This window comes from Scleropages formosus, chromosome 22, assembly GCF_900964775.1.
Source record: "Scleropages formosus chromosome 22, fSclFor1.1, whole genome shotgun sequence".
Lineage (NCBI taxonomy): Eukaryota > Metazoa > Chordata > Actinopteri > Osteoglossiformes > Osteoglossidae > Scleropages > Scleropages formosus.
Genome location: NC_041827.1, coordinates 1,101,373 through 1,122,328, shown reverse-complemented (window position 1 = coordinate 1,122,328; position 20,956 = coordinate 1,101,373). Strand labels below are relative to the sequence as shown.

Here is a 20,956-nt window from a genome sequence, read left to right as displayed (position 1 = left end):
GATTTTTGATTATCCATTCAACTAGAAGTAGCTGGTCTTCATTATCTTAAAGAATTGGCATGGGATAGCTCCAGTGTTTGCTTCTACCTTCTGCCAGCTCACTGTCACATAGCAGAAATCATGCAACAGAATATAAAACTACTAAAATAAAACTGCCTATGTCATAGTGCTTGCAATATGCTATAAAAGTCTCTTTGAAATTTCCCACTAATGTCCAAAGGTCATGGATGCACATTAAATGCATCTTTATAACTCAGGGATAATGCTGCATTTGTACAAAATATTCCTATAATCTGACCACTGCATCAGTGTGTCAAACAACGTCATAACAAATTCTCATCTTCCATTTGAACATGTGATCTATATAAAACAAAAGAATTCAGGATATCCCTGAATCAGCACCTGGTGTAAAATGTAACTGAATGTCTGAAAAAATTGCCAGTGATATTTTTGAACGCGTACAGTTTTGTCAGTTAACAATGACCATATATCATTTTTTTTACAGTAGGAAAAATGAAAATCATTGCATGTTAATTCATCCATTAACCTAAGGAACATGGGAAATTTTCTGATATGAGTACCGTATCGGCTCATAAAATGACTCCTAACTCCTCCTGGATGCAGTGTTACAGTCATAAACCCACAAAGCATGAAAAAGCAGAGTAATGTGCGTCTGTACTAAATACATAACCAAGGTTCTTCTAGGAAATAAAGGGGCCCTCTTTTGTGTTAAAGCTCAGACTGTAGCTGAAATTTACCACCGCGGTGTTTTACTCAAAGTGCTGGAGTGCTGGTATCGTTTTTTGACAAATGCAATGAACCCGGTTGCTGTAAAATGCCTGCATGTGTACGTTTATCAGGCTTCAGTGACCTCAGTGAGGATGCTTTGCTGGAGACACATTATGACCTGCACTAAGTTCGGTGGTGAAAGGAGGGGCGTGTTATCCTATCTATAAGTGTGGAATGAACGACTGAAAAATGATTGTCTGTGCATCTAACAGAAACAAGCTACAAAAATCTCTCTGTAACATTGTTCATTGTAGTCTTTTGATCACATTGTGCATTAAATGTGAATACCCTGGACTATGCCATGTGAGCGCCTTGCATTTATAATACAGATGCTCCTCAACTTACGATGGTTTGACTTAGATTTTTTGACTTTATGATGGTGAGCTGGCGGTAGGCCTTCAGTAGAAACCATACTTCCGGTTTTGAATTTCGATTTTTTTCCAAGGCAATTGATATGCGGTGCGATACTCTCTCGTGATGCTGGGCAGTGGCAGCGATCCGCATCTCCCATTCTGCCACACGGTCACTATACAGGTACCCTCCTGTATCTGCGTTATACTTTGTGCATCAATCATATCACAGAAACGCCCATCTGTGTCTCCTGCTACTGGTGAAAAGAAGAAGAGGCATGAAGGTGCCAAGCCCGTAATGGCCATCGTACATATGCTAGGCTATGATGTTTGATGTGTTAGATGTATTAAATTTATTTTCGACTTACAATATTTTCGACTTACGATGGGCTTCGTGGAACGCAACCCCATCATAAGTGTGGGCCATCTGTACTTGCCTTATTTTGCTACCCACATCTCACTTCTATAGGACACTGAGTACAGTTTGTGCTGGTAATGAGGTGGTATCATACAATCTGTGCTTAAATAATCATATGTTTAATCTAAATCCTTTATATGTAATCTAAATCCTTTGTATGCTCTGAAATTTAATTCAATTTATTTTTATACTGCTCTCTTCTCACGCAGTGACATAGAGAGCTTGAACACAGGCATAAGGTAAAGAAACAAATAAATCAGGCAAAGAAACATAGACAGTTGGCTACAGACTATCGGAATACATTATCAATACATTTATCACAGTTATAAGTATACCTACTGGTGACAGAGGAAAGGAACAAAAACTCCCAACTGAAAGTCAAGGGAGAAAAAACCTCTGGGGGTCCAAGTGCCAGTGGCTGCCCACCCCTCCTGGGCATTCTGCATTAAATAGGACTTCTCAGTCACATTACAGGTAACAAAGCCATTGTTGCAGGGCAATTCAGATTGGCTACATGTGTGGTTTCCGAGGCAAGGGAGGAACAGGAGTGGTTTGCCAGGACCTTCTTCCATGCATGTCTGGGGGGGGTGCAAACATGGCGAGAAACGTGCAAAGCCACCAAGCAGCTCAGGAATCGTGAGGCACCGGCTTCACCCATTGTGCCACCAAATACGCCGTATCTCACCATAAACTCTTGCAAAATATGGACCAGGCTTTCAAGATATTACAACACATTTTTAAAATTTTTTCCCTAAAAAATACTCACATGAATACTGAGTGACTGCAGAATGATTTAAAGACTTGTTAAATATTTCTGTGTTCAGCTTCAAGAGATGCATTGAAACAGATAAAACATCTCCCTAAACTATGCTCATCCGGACTTGTTTGCCAGCACGGATGGTTCAATAAAACTGACAGAAAATAAAGGTTATGGTTTTAGTAACAAAGAGAAGGATTTGCACATGGGGTGCAGTGGCGCAGTAGGTTGGACAACAGTCTTGCTCTCCGGTGGGTCTGGGGTTCAAGTCCTGCTGGGGGTGCATTGCGATGGACTGGCATCTTGTCCTGGGTGTGTCCTCTCCCCCTCCGGCCTTATGCCCTGTGTTAGCGGGTAGGCTCTGGTTCCCAGCAACCCCATATAGGACAAGTGAGTGTGAGAAGGATTTGCTAGAATCACATGAACATAGTTGACTGTGGTTTTCCTGGCCATTGTGATCATGTATACATGTAATGCCGTGGCTGGGAGGAGCATTATAATCTATTTAGACAAATTAACAGAAAATTGCGTTGTAATCATTATCTTAAAACCGTGCTGTTTCTGTGGAATAGGTCATAAATATTTTTGGTGACTGATCACTGGACACATGCATCATTTGTTAAGGACAAGCAGATGCTGATATGAATTTTCACAATATTACATCTAGTATGTAACCTGCCTTTGAAAAGAAGGCAATTCATCGGTAATCCATCGGGAGAAGAAAACCAGAGTGCAGGACAGTTCACCCCCCAGAGATACTGTGCTCACCCATATTTATAGGTAACTGTGGAAAACCAATCAGCCAATGGATGGAAACTGTGAGTGAGCCCTCCAAAATCATTAACAGCCTCCATAAATATATCCTTTGACTGATAACCAAAGAAAACATCTGCGTGTGTTATCACCAAAGCACTGATCCCATTTCCCCAGAACCCCACGTTCTCATTTCGATGAAATGACCATGGTTAATGAGAAACAAAATGAAGAGGAACAGATGTGCATTTAATTGCATTTGTTGTGGGGGTGGTTAAATGTCAATGAAAAACACATACACATAAGTTGGAATTCTCTTTGCACTCGCTTTGCAGAGCTGAAAATAAGATGATAACTTTACAAAAAGATCTGGTCTGCTTCTGATGTCTTAAAGAGCAAAAAACATTTTGTTTATTAATCGTTTCAAATTAACGTTAAATGTTTTGGAGAATAATTGCTGTAGAGTGGAATTCAGCTATCTTCAAAGCAATAGAACTGTGAAAGCCATTTTTTGCTATGATCAGGTGTGAATGAACCATATGAGCTCACAGTTGCCTTGGTTCTCGCTTGGAAATAAAAAGCCGACAAACACAACTTCAACATAAAATTACTTTCGGACAACATTTTATTGCTTATTTCAATGTGACTGATAGTGACGCAGTTTGTGGTCTTATCAGATGTTATTGTGGACTGAGCCATGCACAAAGCCAGTCCTTGTGGTCATCCTTATGGTACCTATGGCCATGACACTCCTTGCAATTTTCAACATACACCTTGAGTTTTGCAACATTATGCATTCCTGCAGTTTGAGTCTAAAAGACAAACCTACTTTTTGACCTCTCTCATCATGCACGTACCACCTTAGAAGGTGTGTGGATGTGTATCTTTTGAGATTATTGACTAACATTTCTTGATAGCTCAAATTAACTGTATTCTCACTAGTTTTAGCTTGTCTCTCAAATGTAGTTTGATCCTTGAGGAAAGCGATGGCTCAACATTCTTTTCTGACAACTGCATGAGGGAGTTTCCAGTAAGCAGACTACAGATTTACAACAGCTTTTAAAAGTGGAATTTTTTTCTTGCTTGTGATTGAAAAAACACACACACACACACACACACACACTCAGAACTGCTTGTCCCTTACGGGGTCACGGAACCTACCCGGCAACACAGGGCGTAAGGCCGGAGGGGGAAGGGGACACACCCAGGACAGGACACCAGTCCGTCACAAGGCACCCCAAGCGGGACTCAAACCCCAGACCTACCGGAGAACAGGACTGCGGTCCAACCCACTGCGCCACTGCACCCCCATTGAAAAAACAGATTTTGGTATTTATATTTAGTCTTAAAGTCTTTAAATGCTATCAGACAGTGCAATGTGCTGAGTGATACAGGATATCATTTAACCTGTATAGTTTAGGTATTATCAATGAACCTAATCTAAACTTCAAAGATGATTTTAATTGTATTGTCTGGTTATAAAAAAGGTTAAATGTTCATCGAATCACTAGAAAATCTGAGCTGGAAGTGATGCAGTGTCAACAACAAGGAGTAAAGAAGTTAATCATAACACTGCACACTGAATGTTGTAGTTTGGACTGTGTCACCTTGACCCCCCCAAGACAATATGTAAGAGTGAGATGTGACTGGGAAGGTGCATTTCTCATCGGTTCCTGTAATCCAGAGGACCATGGCAAGACCTGTGGCCACCTTCTCCACTTGGGACTATGTAGTGTTCGCTGGTCTGGTCTTGGGGGCAGCAGCTATCGGCCTCTTCCAGGCCATTCGTGGCCGTAAGGACACCAGCAGCCAGGAGTTCCTTCTCGGGGGTCGCCAGATGACTGCAGTGCCTGTGGCCATGTCTCTCACAGCCAGCTTCATGTCAGGAATCACCGTGATCGGTACGCCAGCTGAGGTGTATGTGTACGGTATAGCTTTTTGGCTGTTTGGTTTCTCCTATGCCATCATGTCAACCTTCAGTGCTGAGATCTTCGTCCCTTTATTCTATCGCTTGGGAATTACCAGCGCATATGAGGTGAGTTGTCAGAACTATGTAACTATGTTTTTATGACCAAAAATGTACAAAATAAAGTATATAAAGTGTTCTTTTTTATTGTTGTTATACTAGGCTTGTTGAAGAGAAAACTTACAGAAACAGTTTAACATTAACCTGAAAGATATGAAATGAACTTCATAAATCCGAAAGGAGATGCTGTGATTGTATATATTACCTTCAAAGACTTGGTCCTAAAGTGAGAAAGTTGAATCCTGCTTCCAGCTGAACTTTAGATCCTGTTTTATTTAGGCAAACAGAAAACACTGTCTGGTTAACAACTCTCTGGAAATCTTAGCAAATCTTTACCAGCATCACAGCTGTTGGCAGCAGCAATATTTGTGGGTGGGGATGTTATAGATTACAAAAGTTAAATTACTGTTAGCTGACAAATATTTACAAAGATCTCATGTAATTAACCAAGATAAAACCTTGCAGACATCATTTTGTTGCTTTTCTTCCCTTTTTAAAATAAATTTAAGCTCTGATGCATTTTTAAATTGGCGCCAGATTATCCACAGGGGTAGCTGTTCTTTATCCATGTTGAAATAGAAATGTCTTAGGCATAACTGTAAAAATAAACTGAGGCAAGAAAGTGATTACTTTGAAGCATTTACCATGGGATTTATGCAGCATACGCATTGGAATACATTTTAAAATACATTTCTAGAGTATATGTACATGAATGGAGACCAAAAAGATTTGGCTTGTACAAATATATTTGGTTAAAACTGTAAACTTACCGTAACCGCCTGGGCCCTGTTCTTGAGACTGGTCACCATGGAGGAGATACACCTGTACCTTAAAGCCTCCTCAACACTTGTATCTTTTAAACTTTTATAAATCTTGCAGTTCTTCAGTGCAATGTCTTGTTCTAAATGAAAGTGTCAAGACTCTGAGTCTGCCCGTTTTTTGTGTTTCTTGTATTCACAATTTATTACCAGCTTACTATTATTATTATAATTTTTTTCTAAACTTGGATTTACTTACTTCATGCTGAACAAAGTATACTTTGGTGTTTATTTTTCCAGAGCTTATCATATATAAATTTAGAGATATTTGTCGCATTAACATTTTATCAATTGTAAAGAAAGCTGAAGGTGGCCAGAAGTTGGAGAATATTTGACAGGCTTAAGTGATGAATCGGTCAACAGTAGGGAATGAATGGGAGGTTGTGGATATTACAAATGGCTGTCTTAAATAATTTTAATGGAACTTTATTTTTAATGTAACCTGTAGCTCGTAAAAATAATAAAATAAGTCTTACACTACAATGGACTGTCACAATCATTGCAACACTAGATTAAGATAAGTGCTTATTAAAAGCAGAAGGAAGTGTTACAGGAAGTTTTGTAAAATTATGAGAACTTTATCTGGGGTTACTGCAGAACATAACCTGTTAATAAATAGAGGGATGACTGTGTTATGTAGCTTTTATTAACAGAAAAGGTGCTCTAAACAAATGAAGTTGTGAAAAAATCAAGTTATGAACAACATTGCCCGTCAAAAATTATTCAGATACACACTTGGATGAAATATTGTATGTCATAAGAACTTTTTTTCCATTGTTTATCGTGACTTCTTGAATCTAAAGTCTTATTCTTTCACAGTACCTGGAGATGCGCTTCAACAAAGTCATACGATTGGTTGGAACCAGCATGTACATTGCACAAACTGTGAGCTAAGTCATATATTTAGGTTATAAATGCATAAGGAAGTGAACTAAGATTTGAGAAATTATTAGGACAGATGCAGTCTGTAAAGATTATTTTTACAGCAACATTTACAAATAACATGATCTTTGTCAGCATCACTTATTTATTATTAACTAATCAAGCTTTCATAACCCTGCTGACTGAAGCACCTGCTGAAGTTGTTTTAATTTCTTAAAGTAAAATGTAAGCAATACTGTCACAGTTCAGTACAGCGGTGTAGAAGCACTTAAAGTTCTACTTATTATTGAACAGCCAAGCATTTGGATACAATCATCTAATTGCTCCTTTGTTGTCCCATAGGCTTTGTACACTGGAATGGTGATCTATGCCCCCGCCCTTGCTTTAAATCAGAGTGAGTCTTAGACAAAACGGCCCTTCGTATCTTTTCATAAAGACACTCTCACTTTCAAAGTAATAAACGTAATAAGCACTTTATACTTTCTTATCTCATTATGAACCAAAAGCTTTTATCTGTAGCTGATACCGACATACAGTTTATGATTAACTTTAGGAGGTTCATTTCCAGGCAGAATCAGATTAGAAGATTGCCTGAATACATAGATTTATGAACATGTATGTCTACAGCTTTGGTTACATTTTGGGTAATTATTCTCCTTTTGCAGTCACAGGGCTGGACCTATGGGGCGTGCTGGTGGCCACTGGTGCTGTTTGTATAATCTACTGCACCCTGGTTAGTGGAATCGAAGGACATACTCTTCTCTCACCATCTGGCAAACATTCAACAACAGTGGCAGTGTCAAAACCAGTCACCTTAGGCACGGTCTATCAACACAGTAGGAATCGATATTTGTTAATTATCACACAGGATATTTCATTACTATTTCGCCCTTGTATAATATTGGCAGGAGTGAACTGAGGCCAATTATAACTCTGTGTTAATCTTATAAAACCAGTAAAAAACAATAAGTCTGGTCCACAAAAACTTAGACTAGAGTATATAAGTTGGTGCATTAAAAGTCTCTACAGAAACCGTCCATAAGGCGATGTAGTGTGGTAGCATAACTGGTTCGGCTGGGGCCTGCCATGTGCTGGGTCTGAGGTTTAACTCCTTCTTTGGGGTGCCTCCCGGGGTGTGTCCCCTCCAGCCTTGTGCCCTGTGTTGCTGGGTTAGGCTCTGGTTCGTTGCGACCCCTGCTTGGGACAAGCAGTTGTAGCCATTGTGTATAGAAACCTTAAAAATGGAACATCAGCTAGCTTTACAATTAAAACTACATCTACTGTCTTGTTATATAACACTGAGATAAGCCCACCCAGTCTGATGTGTGGTTGGCTGGAGGAGATGGACAATAATCTGATCACAGAACTGTTGCCCCTATTGTCACTTCCAGGGAGGCTTGAAGGCAGTGATCTGGACAGATGTATTCCAGATGGCCATCATGCTGGCTGGTTTTGTGGCTGTCATCACCCGTGGGGCTGTTCTCCAAGGCGGACTAACTAAGATTTGGGAAGATGCTCGTCAAGGTCAACGACTTGAAGCCTTTGAGTAAGAAACAAGCAAAACTGCATTTGCTCAACAGAGTAAACCACCACCCACCATTGTATAAAAGACTTAATTTACATTTTTTAAAAATTTATTACATTAAATAAATACAGTCAATGTAACAGGTGTGTAGCCTAATTAGAGATCCATCCATCCATCCATCCATTTTCAGTAACTGCTTATCCAAAGCATGGTTATAGTACTTATAGATTATTGTATTATGTTACTGTAGCAGTGATACCAGTTCTTGAATAAGCGATCCTCAGACTTTGCAAAAAGAGAGGAACAGCTATGGAAAAAACTCCAGGTGGCTTTTTTCTATTCCATGTAGCTTTGATCCTGACCCCTTGAGGAGGCACACCTTCTGGACCATTGTGGTGGGTGGAAGTTTGATGTGGACATCAATCTATGCCATAAACCAATCACAGGTGCAACGGTACATCTCGTGCCGCACCATGACCCATGCCAAACTGTGAGTGTAGCCCTCATGGCAACAACATTCATGCCATAGAGCTTTTTTGTGGAAGATATAACCCCGTGAAATAAGACTGGTTGACATCTCTGTTTTATTCCTTTGCCAGCTCTCTATATGTCAACATGGTAGGCCTGTGGGTTACTGTCACCTTGGCTGTCCTCTCTGGCCTCACGATGTACTCCATCTACAAAGACTGTGACCCACTTAGTAACAAAGATGTAGGGGCCTCTGATCAGGTGTGTCAACTAGATTCTTCTTATTTTCAGATATACACTCACCGGCCACTTCATTAGGTACATCTGTTCAACCGCTCATTAATGCAAATATCTAATCAGCCAATCACATGGCAGCATCTTAATGCATTTAGGCATGTAGACATGGTCAAAATGATCTGCTGAAGTTCAAACTAAGCATCAGAATGGGGAAGAAAGGTGATTTAAGTGACTTTGAACGTGGCATGGTGCCAGACAGGCTGGTCTGAGTATTTCAGAAACTGCTGATTTACTGGGATTTTCACACACAACCATCTCTAGGGTTTACAGAGAATGGTCAGAAAAAGAGAAAATATCCAGTGAGCAGTGAAAATGCCTTGTTGATGCCAGAGGTCAGAGGAGAATGGCCAAACTGGTTCAAGCTGATAGAAAGGCAACAGTAACTCAAATAACCACTCGTTACAACCAAGGTATGCAGAAGAGTATCTCTGAACTCACAACACGTCAAACCTTGAAGCAGATGGGCTACAACAGCAGAAGACCACACCAGGTACCACTCCTGTCAGCTAAGAACAGAAAACTGAAGCTACAATTTGCACGGGCTCACCAAAGTTGGACAATAGAAGATTAGAAAAATGTTGCCTGGTCTCGATTTCTGTTGTGACATTCAGATGGTAGGGTCAGAATTTGGCGTAAACAACATGAAAGCATGGATCCATCCTGCCTTGTATCAACAGTTCAGGTTGGTAGTGGTGGTATAATGGTGTGGGGGATATTTTCTTGGCACGCTTTGGGCCCCTTAGTACCAATTGAGCATTGTTTAAACACCACAGCCTACCTGAGTATTGTTGCTGACCATATCCATCCCTTTATGACCACAATCTTCTGATGGCTACTTCCAGCAGGATAACGCGCCATGTCACAAAACTCAAATCATCTCAAACTGGTTTCTTGAACATGACAATGAGTTCACTATACTCAAATGGCCTCCACAGTCATCAGATTTCAATCCAATAGAGCACCTTTGGGATGTGGTGGAACAGGAAATTCGCATCATGGATGTGCAGCCGACAAATCTGCAGCAACTGTGTGATGCTATCATGTCAATATGGACTAAAATCTCTGAGGAATGTTTCCAGCACCTTGTTGAATCTATGCCACGGAGAATTAAGGCAGTTCTGAAAGCAAAAGGGGGTCCAACCAGGTACTGGGAAGGTGTACCTAATAAAGTGGCCGGTGAGTTTATACACTTTCTTCATATAAAGGGGTCCTGTACAGTGAAAAACTGCAGTAATGTAATAGTTTATGACAATGTGTACAATTTTTTCATACAATGGACTTATTCAGTACAACCACATTTTGTGGTCATTTTACTTGTATGACAGGTGTTTTATTCACTGTCTTGTCCAAGCCTTTCACTCTGTAAAGCAGAATTTTTGAACAACTCTAACTACTGCAAAAGCAGAATTTTTGAACAACTCTAACTACTGCACTTTATAAACTTCATACCTCTCATCACATTGATAAACTCAACAGGTACAGGACTTATTGTGGTAAATCTGAAATACAACTAAAGAAGCAGATTTAATACCAGCTTTTAGAAATAAGCTTTATAAACATGTACGTATTGCCTCAGTTTTTCATATCACACAACATTTGTAACATGAACAGACTATTATGAATAAAGCCTTAATGTCATGACCAGATGAAGAGGGTGTCAAACATTGCACAGTGCCTTTCTACTGCACGGTGAAAATCCGAGTCAGTGATTGTGATTTTATCACAATTATTCATAAGCAAATTTATTAAAATGTCTCCTAAAAAATTGCAAAGGCAAAGACAATGGAAAAGGCAAAGACAAAAGTGAGGGAGAAAAAAAAATCCAGTATGCTGAAAAGACAAGTTGGAAATCATTACGCTCATTGAACATGATGAGAAGCTCCAGGATTATTGCAAGTGCTTATTTATTCAACACTTTACACAATTTTTCAAAATCAATTTAAAAAACAAAGTGTAGAAACTAATTGGTGGTGGCAAATCTTGTTCCTGGTGGGAAAAACGAGGAAAATAAAGAAAACAGAGAGCTGGATGAGGAAAAGCACACGGATGATTACGCCACAAAAAAAAAGAAAGTTAAATAAAACCAGTTTGGATACTGCACTTGCTCCTGAGATTTCCATTTCGGGTTTAAAACTGAAAAAAAATGTTTCTTGTGCTTTATGAGTTAGAGTCCAAAGGTGGTACTACACACACACACACACACACACACACACACACACATTTTCAGAACCGCTTGTCCCATACGGGGTCACGGGGAACCGGAGCCTACCCGGCAACACAGGGTGTAAGGCCGGAGGGGGAAGGGGACACACCCAGGACGGGACGCCAGTCCGCCGCAAGGCACCCCAAGTGGGACTTGAACCCCAGACCCACCGAAGAGCAGGACTGCGGTCCAACCCACTGCGAAGGTGGTACTAACAATCTGAAAATTATTCACTCCTGCACATTTTGTTGTACCTGTATTAATAACTGACATAGTAAATGACACATAAAAATACTTTTCTGAAATTAATTTATTTAATCAATTTTGGGTGATATTTTTTCCAGGAGTGTATATTATTTCTCCAAAACAATGGTAAACTGATCCCCTCACAACAGGAGTTGCCCTAAAGGTGGGATTTCATGGAACATATGACCTCTGCAGTTCAAGGGATGGTGCACCAATTCAAATAGGCCATCAGTTGGATCAGAATAGTACAGTTTCACTTTACTGTGTTTTCTTCACATCCCTTTTGGCCCCTGTACATCCCTGCACTGCTTTCTGTGTGTGACCCAGCTGCTTCCGTACCTGGTGATGGACATCCTGTCAGAGTTCCCTGGAGTTCCTGGGCTGTTTGTGGCAGCTGCATACAGTGGAACGCTGAGGTGAGAGAATGGCGGCGGGGGCCAGGGTTCAAAACCGAACACCAGCACTCAGCATAGTGTACTCAGTACTCAGCACTCAGTTTTGTGCATAGTGTGGCCTTGGAAAGGGACAGAGCGCAGTGTAGGGACTACAGCTTGTGCTTTCAATTCCAAAAATCACAGGTTTGAATCCCACTGGCTGCTGTAGTGCCCTTGATGTGATACTTACTTCAAGTTGCTCCAGTAAAAATTTCAAAGCTGTATAAATGGGTGAATAATTGCAGGCAGTGCAAATTTCTTTTAGGAGAGAAGTGTCAGCGAAATGGGGGGCGCGGTGGTGCAGTGGGTTGGACCACAATCCTGCTCTCCAGTGGGTCTGGGGTTCGAGTCCCGCTTGGGTGCCTTGCGACGGACTGGCGTCCCGGCCTGGGTGTGTCCCCTCCCCCTCCGGCCTTACGCCCTGTGTTGCCGGGTTGGCTCCGGTTCCCTGTGACCCTGTATGGGACAAGTGGTTCAGAAAATGTGTGTGTGTGTGTGTGTGTGTCAGCGAAATGAATGAATGGTTCTTGGTAACAATGTACTTATTACTAAATACCCAAGGGGAGCATAAATACTCAGAGACAGAGTACGTTCATTTTTTGACAAAAAGCCCACATTTATCTGGGGAGATGCAGTGCTGTTATTGTTCTCGCTATGATCTTTGCTGCCCATTAGTACAGTGTCGTCCAGCATCAATGCCCTGGTTGCTGTCACCATGGAGGACTTTGTGAAGCCTGTGTGGACCACCATCACGGAGCAACAGGTGCACTGGAGCAACATGGCTCTCAGTGAGTCCCGGTTATGGCTAACATCCTCTGATTGTCTGCCTCTTCATACCAGTTACCTAAAGGGGCAAATACATCCCCGCCCCCCAAATCCACATATAAGCAGCTGCATAATTACAAAGGGTTGTACTATTTCAAACACACACACACACACACACACACACACATACACACACACACTGTCTGAAGCTGGTTGTCCCAAGTGGGGTTGCGGCGAACTGGAGCCTAACCCAGCAACACACGGCGAAAGGCTGGAGGAGAAGGAAACACACCCAGGATGGAACACCAGTCGGTTGCAGGGCACCCCAAGTGGGACTCAAACTCCAGACCCACCGGAGAGCAGGACTCAATCAAACCCACTGCACCGCGCCACTGCGCCCCCCCTTGTTTTCCACATATAATTAATTTTTACAGTTACACTTTTGTGAATAAATGAAAAAAATGTGCTAACAGACTGAATCAAGTGCAAAATAAAACTAAAAGTGCAAAGTGTAACAATAAGCAGAGATTTTGAAGTCATTTGGTTGCGGTGCTTTCTGTGTCAAACATGTTCACATCACTGGAAGGTACTGCACGACAAGTCCCTTTGACTGGTTCCTTTGATTGGTTCCTTTGACAGGTGTTTTCTTTGGGGTCCTTTGCATTGGGATGGCAGCTGTGGCTTCTCTCATGGGAAGTATACTGCAGGTATGTGTAAGAGCCCTCACAGGTGTTTGAAAATAAACATAGTCATGTAATATTATTTCACAGTTGTCATATGACTCAGTGCATGAATGTATCAAATAGAAATGATACTGCATGTGACCATATGTCCAGCAAACAAATGAGCTGCGCTGTGTTTAACCACAAGTAGAACGTAGGTATGATTCATTGACCTCTGCTGGTGAGCTGTTGTCATGACCACATGTGTCACATGTTTTACTGCTCAACCTTCAGGCGGCCCTGTCCATATTTGGAATGATCAGCGGACCTTTGTTGGGCCTTTACTTATTGGGGATGTTCTTTCGTTGTGCAAACTCTACTGTGAGTATTTTAATCTGACTAATGTATCATCATGGCAACTTCTGCGTAAACTACAATACATGATCGTATACTTATAAATTTAATATCTTGAATGCCACATAACAATAGTAAACCATTAAAAACTGCAGCACACATCAGTATAATAAATAAAAGAAGCACTGACATGCTTCATTTTGGTAATTATCATCATTTTTGAGTCTCGCTAATTATCTACCTTAAATTTGACAACCTTGATTTTTAGCTCACGAGGAAAAAACTACATACCTTAAAAGAGGCCACACACACACACACACACACACACACGTTCAGAACCACTTGTCCCATACGGGGTCGCGGGGAACCGGAGCCAACCCGGCAACACAGGGCGTAAGGCCGGAGGGGGAGGGGACACACCCAGGACGGGACGCCAGTCCGTCGCAAGGCACCCCAAGCAGGACTCGAACCCCAGACCCACCGGAGAGCAGGAGTGTGGTCCAACCCACTGCGTCACTGCACCCCCTAAAAGAGGCCATTAAAAATAAAATGAAATGAGGACAAGTGCTGTCCAGAAACAGTTCAAAACCACAGGTGTCACCTAATAAATGTAACAAGTATTAGCTGATCTGTGGTAGGTCAAAGCTAAGTGGATGTCACGTTCAATTTCTGTCTTTCACAGGGTGGTTTAGTAGGACTGGTCATGGGCCTTATGGTGACACTGTGGGTGGGCATCGGGGCGCAGGTGTACCCCCCTCTGCTGACAAAAACTAAGCCACTTGCTGTCAGCACTCACGGCTGCATTTTCAACTTCACCGAGAACCTGAACACCACCAACACCCCAGCACCTTGGACACATGCTCTGACAGAGATGACCCCAGCACCCAAGTAAGCCCCTGTAGCTCACGCTGTGTACACAAGCCCCTTTATCCTGAAGCTGTTTTTCCCTTAGATGTTCTACAAACTAATGGAGCTGGGTTATTTTTAAATTACTGAAGGATAATGGTGTCAATACCTTCCTCGAGGTTAGGGTGCTATCTTTCCTCAGACTTCAATTTCCTGGTTCTTTTTTTTGGGACTGTGGATCCATAACCACTATGCAGTCAAGCTTTATGTATCGTAGTCCAAATGAGGGTCAATGTAAATGTCTCTACTTATTGATTCCACTCTGAAGGACTGCATTTAGATGAATTGAACCTTGTATTGCACTCACAGCAGCTGGGTGGTGTGAAAGATTGTGGGTTCGATCCCAGCTTAGTCTTTGTAAAGTTGTTGCATGTTCCCTCTGTTTTTGCGTGGGTTTCCTCCCACAGTCCAAAAAAATGCTGTTCAGGTAAATTTGTGACTCTAAACTGCCCTTAGGGTGTGTGTGTGTGACTGTCCTGGGATGGACTGGCCTCCTATCCAGGCTCTACACCCTCAGTCTTTTGCCCAGTGCTTCCAAGATAAACTCTGGATTACCGCAACTCAGCTCAGGACACATGTTTACTGAAGTTGGATAGATGGATGAACCATGTATTCCAGGGATAGATGACTCTTGTTTTGCTGCTTAGCATATACATATCCTAGACAATCACATGCTTTTCTTTGCTTACGAACACCTAGGTCATTCGATGCTATTGCCTTGGCTATCCTCGCAGTTAAGCTATGGATGATTTTAATGCATTGCTATTAACCTCACCTGACTTTGGTAGGACAGTTGGCTCATGCTTACACTCTGTTGCAGTGAAAGACCTATGTTAGCAGACACCTGGTACTCCCTGTCTTACCTCTACTTCTGCCCTGTTGGCACGCTGTTGACCATCATCATCGGCTTGGTAGTCAGCAGTGTTACAGGTAATGCATGATCTTTCTCAAGGCTCTTCTCTCCTGCTGCTTACTTTATATTGTGTAGTTTAATAGTAGTCACTTCTGTTCAAAGGAACATAACTTCAGTTTCTAAAGACATATTTTGTTGATGCAATTTGTGTCGCATTGCATGCTCATGGGTACAACAGAATCTCTCCTGAGATTTGAATGTGGAACTACTTGGTTCATGTTCATATGCAGTGGGTCTGTAGATTTAGACATATGGAGCCACAAATACATCTCACCTCCTCCATGTTTCTAGGTGGCTGCAAGCAGAGGAAGATACACCCTGAACTGTTTGTCAGGAAGAGTGATTTTTTTTGCTTTAGCCATTGCAACGATTCTTCCGAGGTACAGTACTGCCAGTTACAGTATACCTCTGTGACTCCGTAGGGCTGTTAATTATCTGACTCCAGATCATATGCCTGACCTGTGATGATCATCTTCCAAGACTTGATTCAACCCAAGGCTGCACTGTACTGTGTTTTTTTCTGTTTCAGACACCAAAGCCTGAAATGCTGGTAAAGGCAGGTGCAGAGTTACATAAAGGGACCACAAATCCAGCGTTTGTGAGCTCCGAAATGGAGCTGAAAGAAAAGAACTAATAAATGCTCACTCAATTCTGAATGCTGAATGCAGACAAGATCCAGATCTCCATTCCCACCTTGATCCTGCAACAAGCCCAAACTGAAGTCAGGTTAAGCCCTACTGAGAATGAATATTTTCTTGGAAATACAGTATACTACACACCTCTTGTTTTACTGTTCATGTCTCTGTGTGAAGACTGGTGCACTATTGTGTATGATGTTGATGTTATTGCCTCTCAATTCTAGTGGGCCATACTGGGGCACATTCGGCCATGAACTGCAAAACTTTTATCCATCCATCCATCTTCCTCCGCTATCCGGGGCCGGGTCGCGGGGGCAGCAGTCCGAGCAGAGTCCTCCAGACTTCCCTCTCCCCGCACACCTCCTCCAGTTCCTCTGGGGAAACCACAAGGCGTTCCCAGGCCAGCCGGGAGACATAGTCTCTCCAACGTGTCCTGGGTCTGCCCGGAGGCCTCCTCCCAGTGGGACAAGCCCGGAACACCTCACCAGGGAGGCTTCCAGGAGGCATCCGGAACAGATGCCCGAGCCACCTCAACTGGCTCCTCTCGATGCGGAGGAGCAGCGGCTCTACTCCGAGCTCCTCCCGGGTGACTGAGCTCCTCACCCTATCCCTAAGGGTGCGCCCAGCCACTCTGCGGAGGAAACTCATTTCTGCCGCTTGTATCCGCGATCTCATTCTTTCGGTCATGATCCAGAGTTCATGACCATAGGTGAGGGTAGGAACGTAGATCGACCGGTAAATTGAGAGCTTTGCCTTACGACTCAGCTCCCTCTTCACCACAACAGACCGGTACAATGACCGCATTACTGCGGACGCCGCACCGATCCGTCTGTCAACCTGCCGCTCCATTTTTCCCTCACTCGTGAACAAGACCCCGAGATACTTAAACTCCTCCACTTGAGGGAGCAACTCCCCCCTAACCCAGAGGGAGCAAGCCACCTTTATCCGACTGAGAACCATGGCCTCGGATTTGGAGGTGCTGATTCTCATCCCCGCCGCTTCGCACACGGCTGCAAACCTCCCCAGTGCACGCTGCAAGTCTTGACTTGATGAAGCCAACAGGACCACATCGTCCGCAAAAAGCAGAGACGAGATCTCGCGGCCACCAAAACAGACACCCTCCGTTCCCTGGCTGCGCCTAGAAATTCTGTCCATGAAGATAATGAACAGAATCGGTGACAAAGGGCAGCCCTGGCGGAGTCCAACATGCACCGGGAACAGGTCTGACTTACTGCCGGCAATGCGAACCAAGCTCCTGCTCCGGTCATACAGGGAACGAACAGCCCGTAGCAGCGAGCCCCGAACCCCATAATCCCGAAGTACCCCCCACAGGATGCCACGAGGGACACGGTCGAATGCCTTCTCCAGGTCCACAAAACACATATGGACTGGTTTGGCAAATTCCCACGAACCTTCCAACACCCTAGTGAGGGTATAGAGCTGGTCCAGTGTTCCACGGCCAGGGCGAAAACCCCATTGCTCCTCCTGAATCCGAGGTTCGACTATCGGTCAGATTCTCCTTTCCAGTACCCTGGCATAGACAGGGAGGCTAAGGAGTGTGATCCCCCTGTAGTTGGAACACAATCTCCGGTCCCCCACTTAAAAAGAGGGACCACTACCCCGGTCTGCCAGTCCAGAGGCACCGTTCCCGAACTCCACGCAATGCTGCAGAGGCTTGTCAGCCAAGACAGCCCCACAACATCCAGAGACTTGAGAAACTTAGGGCGAATCTCATCCACCCCCGGAGCCTCCCTCGGGACCTGGTTGAAGCTCTGTCGGAGGTGGGAGTTGAAGACCTCTCTGACAGGGGCCTCCGCCAAACGTTCCCAACAGACCCTCACTATGCGTTTGGGCCTGCCAGGTCTGTCCAGCTTTTTCCCCCGCCATCGAATCCAACTCACCACCAGGTGGTGATCAGTTGACAGCTCAGCCCCTCTTCTTCACCCGAGTGTCCAAGACATATGGCCAAAGATCAGAAGAAACGACTACAAAGTCGATCATCGACCTCCGACCTAGGGTGTCCTGGTGCCAAGTGCACTGATGGACACCCTTATGCATGAACATGGTGTTCATTATGGATAAACCGTGACTAGCACAGAAATCCAATAACAACTCACCGCTCGGGTTCAGATCAGGGAGGCCGTTCCTCCCAATCACGCCCCTCCAGGTGTCACTGTCGCTGCCCACATGGGCGTTAAAGTCCCCCAGTAGAACGACAGAGTCCCCAGTGGGAGCGCTTTCCAGCACTCCCTCCAGGGACTCCAAAAAGGCCGGGTACTCTACACTGCCACTAGGCGCATAAGCACAAACGACAGTGAGAGACTGTTCCCTGACCCGAAGGCGCAGGGAGATGACCCTCTCATTCACCGGGGTAGACTCCAACACATGGTGGCTAAACTGGGGGGTTATTAATAAGCCCACACCCACCCGCCGCCTCTCACCCTGGGCAACGCCAGAATAGTGGAGAGTCCACCCTTGGTCGAGAAGAGTGGTTCCAGAACCCAAGCTGTGAGTGGAAGTGAGCCCGACTACATCTAGACGGTATCTCTCAACTTCCCGCACCAGCTCAGGCTCCTTCCCCGCCAGTGAGGTGACATTCCAAGTCCCAAAAAGCAGAGTTGGCGCTCGAGGTTTGGGTCGGCAGGGCACTTGGCCCCGACCACCGCCCAAATCACAATGCACCGGCCCCTTACGGTCTCTCCGGCAGGTGGTGAGCCCACTGAAGAGTGGCTCCACGTCTTGGCTTCGGGCTAAGCCTGGCCAGGCCCCGTGGGCATAGATCTGGCCACCAGGCGCTCGCATGCGAGCCCCCCCCCCTAGGCCTGGCTCCAGGGTGGGGCCCCGGTGACCCCATACCGGGCGGGGTAAACGAAAGCCTTGATTTTTTTCTTCATAAGGGGTTTTTGAACCGCGCTTTGTCTCGTCTGTCATCCAGGACCTGTTTGTCATGGGAGACCCTACCAGGGGCATATAGCCCCGACAACATAGCTCCTGGACTCATTTAGGCACTCAAACCCCTCCACCACGGTAAGGTGGCGGTTCACGGAGGGGTTTGAGTGCCTGAATGAGTCCAGGAGCTATGTTGCAGAACTTTCAGAGTGCAGCAAGATAAAGTGCTTTCAAAAAGTACTGCAAATTTGATCTTTGACATTTTCACACTACACTGGCTCCTGCTAGTGTCATTTTCTAGATTTTTAACATATTCCATTATTTACATTTATTCGTGTAGCTGATGCTACGGGGTGGCACAGTGCTGCAGAGTGTAGTGCTGTTGCCTCACAGTCTGGCCTCTTCAGGCAAAGGTTCAAATCTGCCTTAGTCTTTGTGTGGTTTGCATGTTCTTCCTGTGTTGGTATGGGTTTTTCTGTAGTTGCTCTGGTTTCCTCTTACAGTCTAAACACCTGTGTTTTAGGTGAAATGGTGACGTGAGTGTGTAACTTGCCTTGTGACCTATACTTCTGGAACAGGTTCTGGACAGCTGTTATCTTGCCTTGGACATTTGGTTAACATTAGTGAGTGACTTGTGCTAACTGACAATATTAGCTTTTTTGAACTAAGGTACTTACAATTATTTACCCATTTATACAGCATAGTAATTATTACTGGAGAAAATTTGGTCAAATCTTGCCTAAGAGAACTTAGCATGAGGTGGGATTTTAACCTGATTCCTTCAAAAGCAAGGCTACAGCTTTAACCACTGTACTACATTTTACCATTTTACATTAGGTACTACTGAAACTTGCATTTCATTTATAACATTTCTGAAGTTTGGTTTGAAAAATGCTAATTTTTTTTCTGAGGGCACATTAGAACAGTGTATCTGTTTTGGTAAGTTGTGTAATTCCTACATATTTGTGTATTGCAGTCTGACATTACCTGATGTCTTATTAAGTGCTTGGATTTTATGAAGTACACTGTCTTTTTCAAAATAAAAAAAATCCTCAGGGTAATTTCTGGTGTTGCATCTTTGTGTGTGTTCAAATGGTAAAGTTTAGGGCATAAAGACATTCCCTTCTCTCTGTCAGACCTTTGAGCCCGGAAACACACACATATGCACACACACACAACATCTACAACTGCTTGTCCCAAACGGGTCGTGGCAGGCCAAAGCCTAACTTGGCTGTTATGTCTGTAATCCATGAAGCAACAAGGTCCGTACGAGGTTCAGTGGAAGAGAATGCGTCAACTTTATTTCTACACACTCAGCACACACAAGCACAATGCACATACGCATCGGCGCTACAGCATGTTTATACATACATAACATTCCGCCCCTGCTAGACCTAGTCCCTTAAAGCAGATGATCCCCCACCACATTTTTTTTTTTTTTAAAGAAACACTAAAGGAACTCAAAATGCCAACAGAACCTGCAGAAATAAACTAGCCTTCTTGTAAGTGTCACCAACTCCCCGCGGTCACAGGTCCAGTTTAGGAACCCTTGTTGAGCGCCGCAGCACAGGAGGTGTCGGACTCCCTGGAGACTTTTCTGGGAGGTTAAGCGAGGTCGAAGTCCCAGGGGATGATGCCAGTTCTCGTGGTTCAGTCACTTCTGGCCCCGACTGAGAAATATCTGGGGTATCTGGTGCAGGGAGTTGGGGACCCTCAACAACAGGATCTTCCAGGTCAACGCCACATTCTGGTTGGTTTTGGTTGGCGAAGTTGGTATCCCTGGAGCGTATCTTGTCTATATGCCGACGCCACATTTCCTGTCCGACTTGGACCACATATGAAACCGGCCCGGTAACCTTTACT

General features: G+C 43.9%; 1 protein-coding gene across 1 annotated transcript; it reads left to right on the top strand.

The window, feature by feature from the left end:
• Positions 1 to 4,757: 4,757 nt before the first annotated feature.
• slc5a8l (solute carrier family 5 member 8, like) lies at positions 4,758 to 16,200 on the top strand. Its single transcript, XM_018725366.1, has 15 exons — positions 4,758 to 5,102; positions 6,731 to 6,796; positions 7,136 to 7,187; positions 7,459 to 7,526; positions 8,185 to 8,339; positions 8,668 to 8,808; positions 8,918 to 9,047; positions 11,860 to 11,948; positions 12,642 to 12,754; positions 13,371 to 13,438; positions 13,688 to 13,774; positions 14,430 to 14,635; positions 15,474 to 15,583; positions 15,858 to 15,946; positions 16,096 to 16,200. The coding sequence occupies exons 1-15, from the start codon at positions 4,758 to 4,760 to the stop codon at positions 16,198 to 16,200; spliced, it is 1,824 nt and encodes a 607-aa protein (XP_018580882.1).
• The last annotated feature ends 4,756 nt before the right edge of the window (positions 16,201 to 20,956 follow it).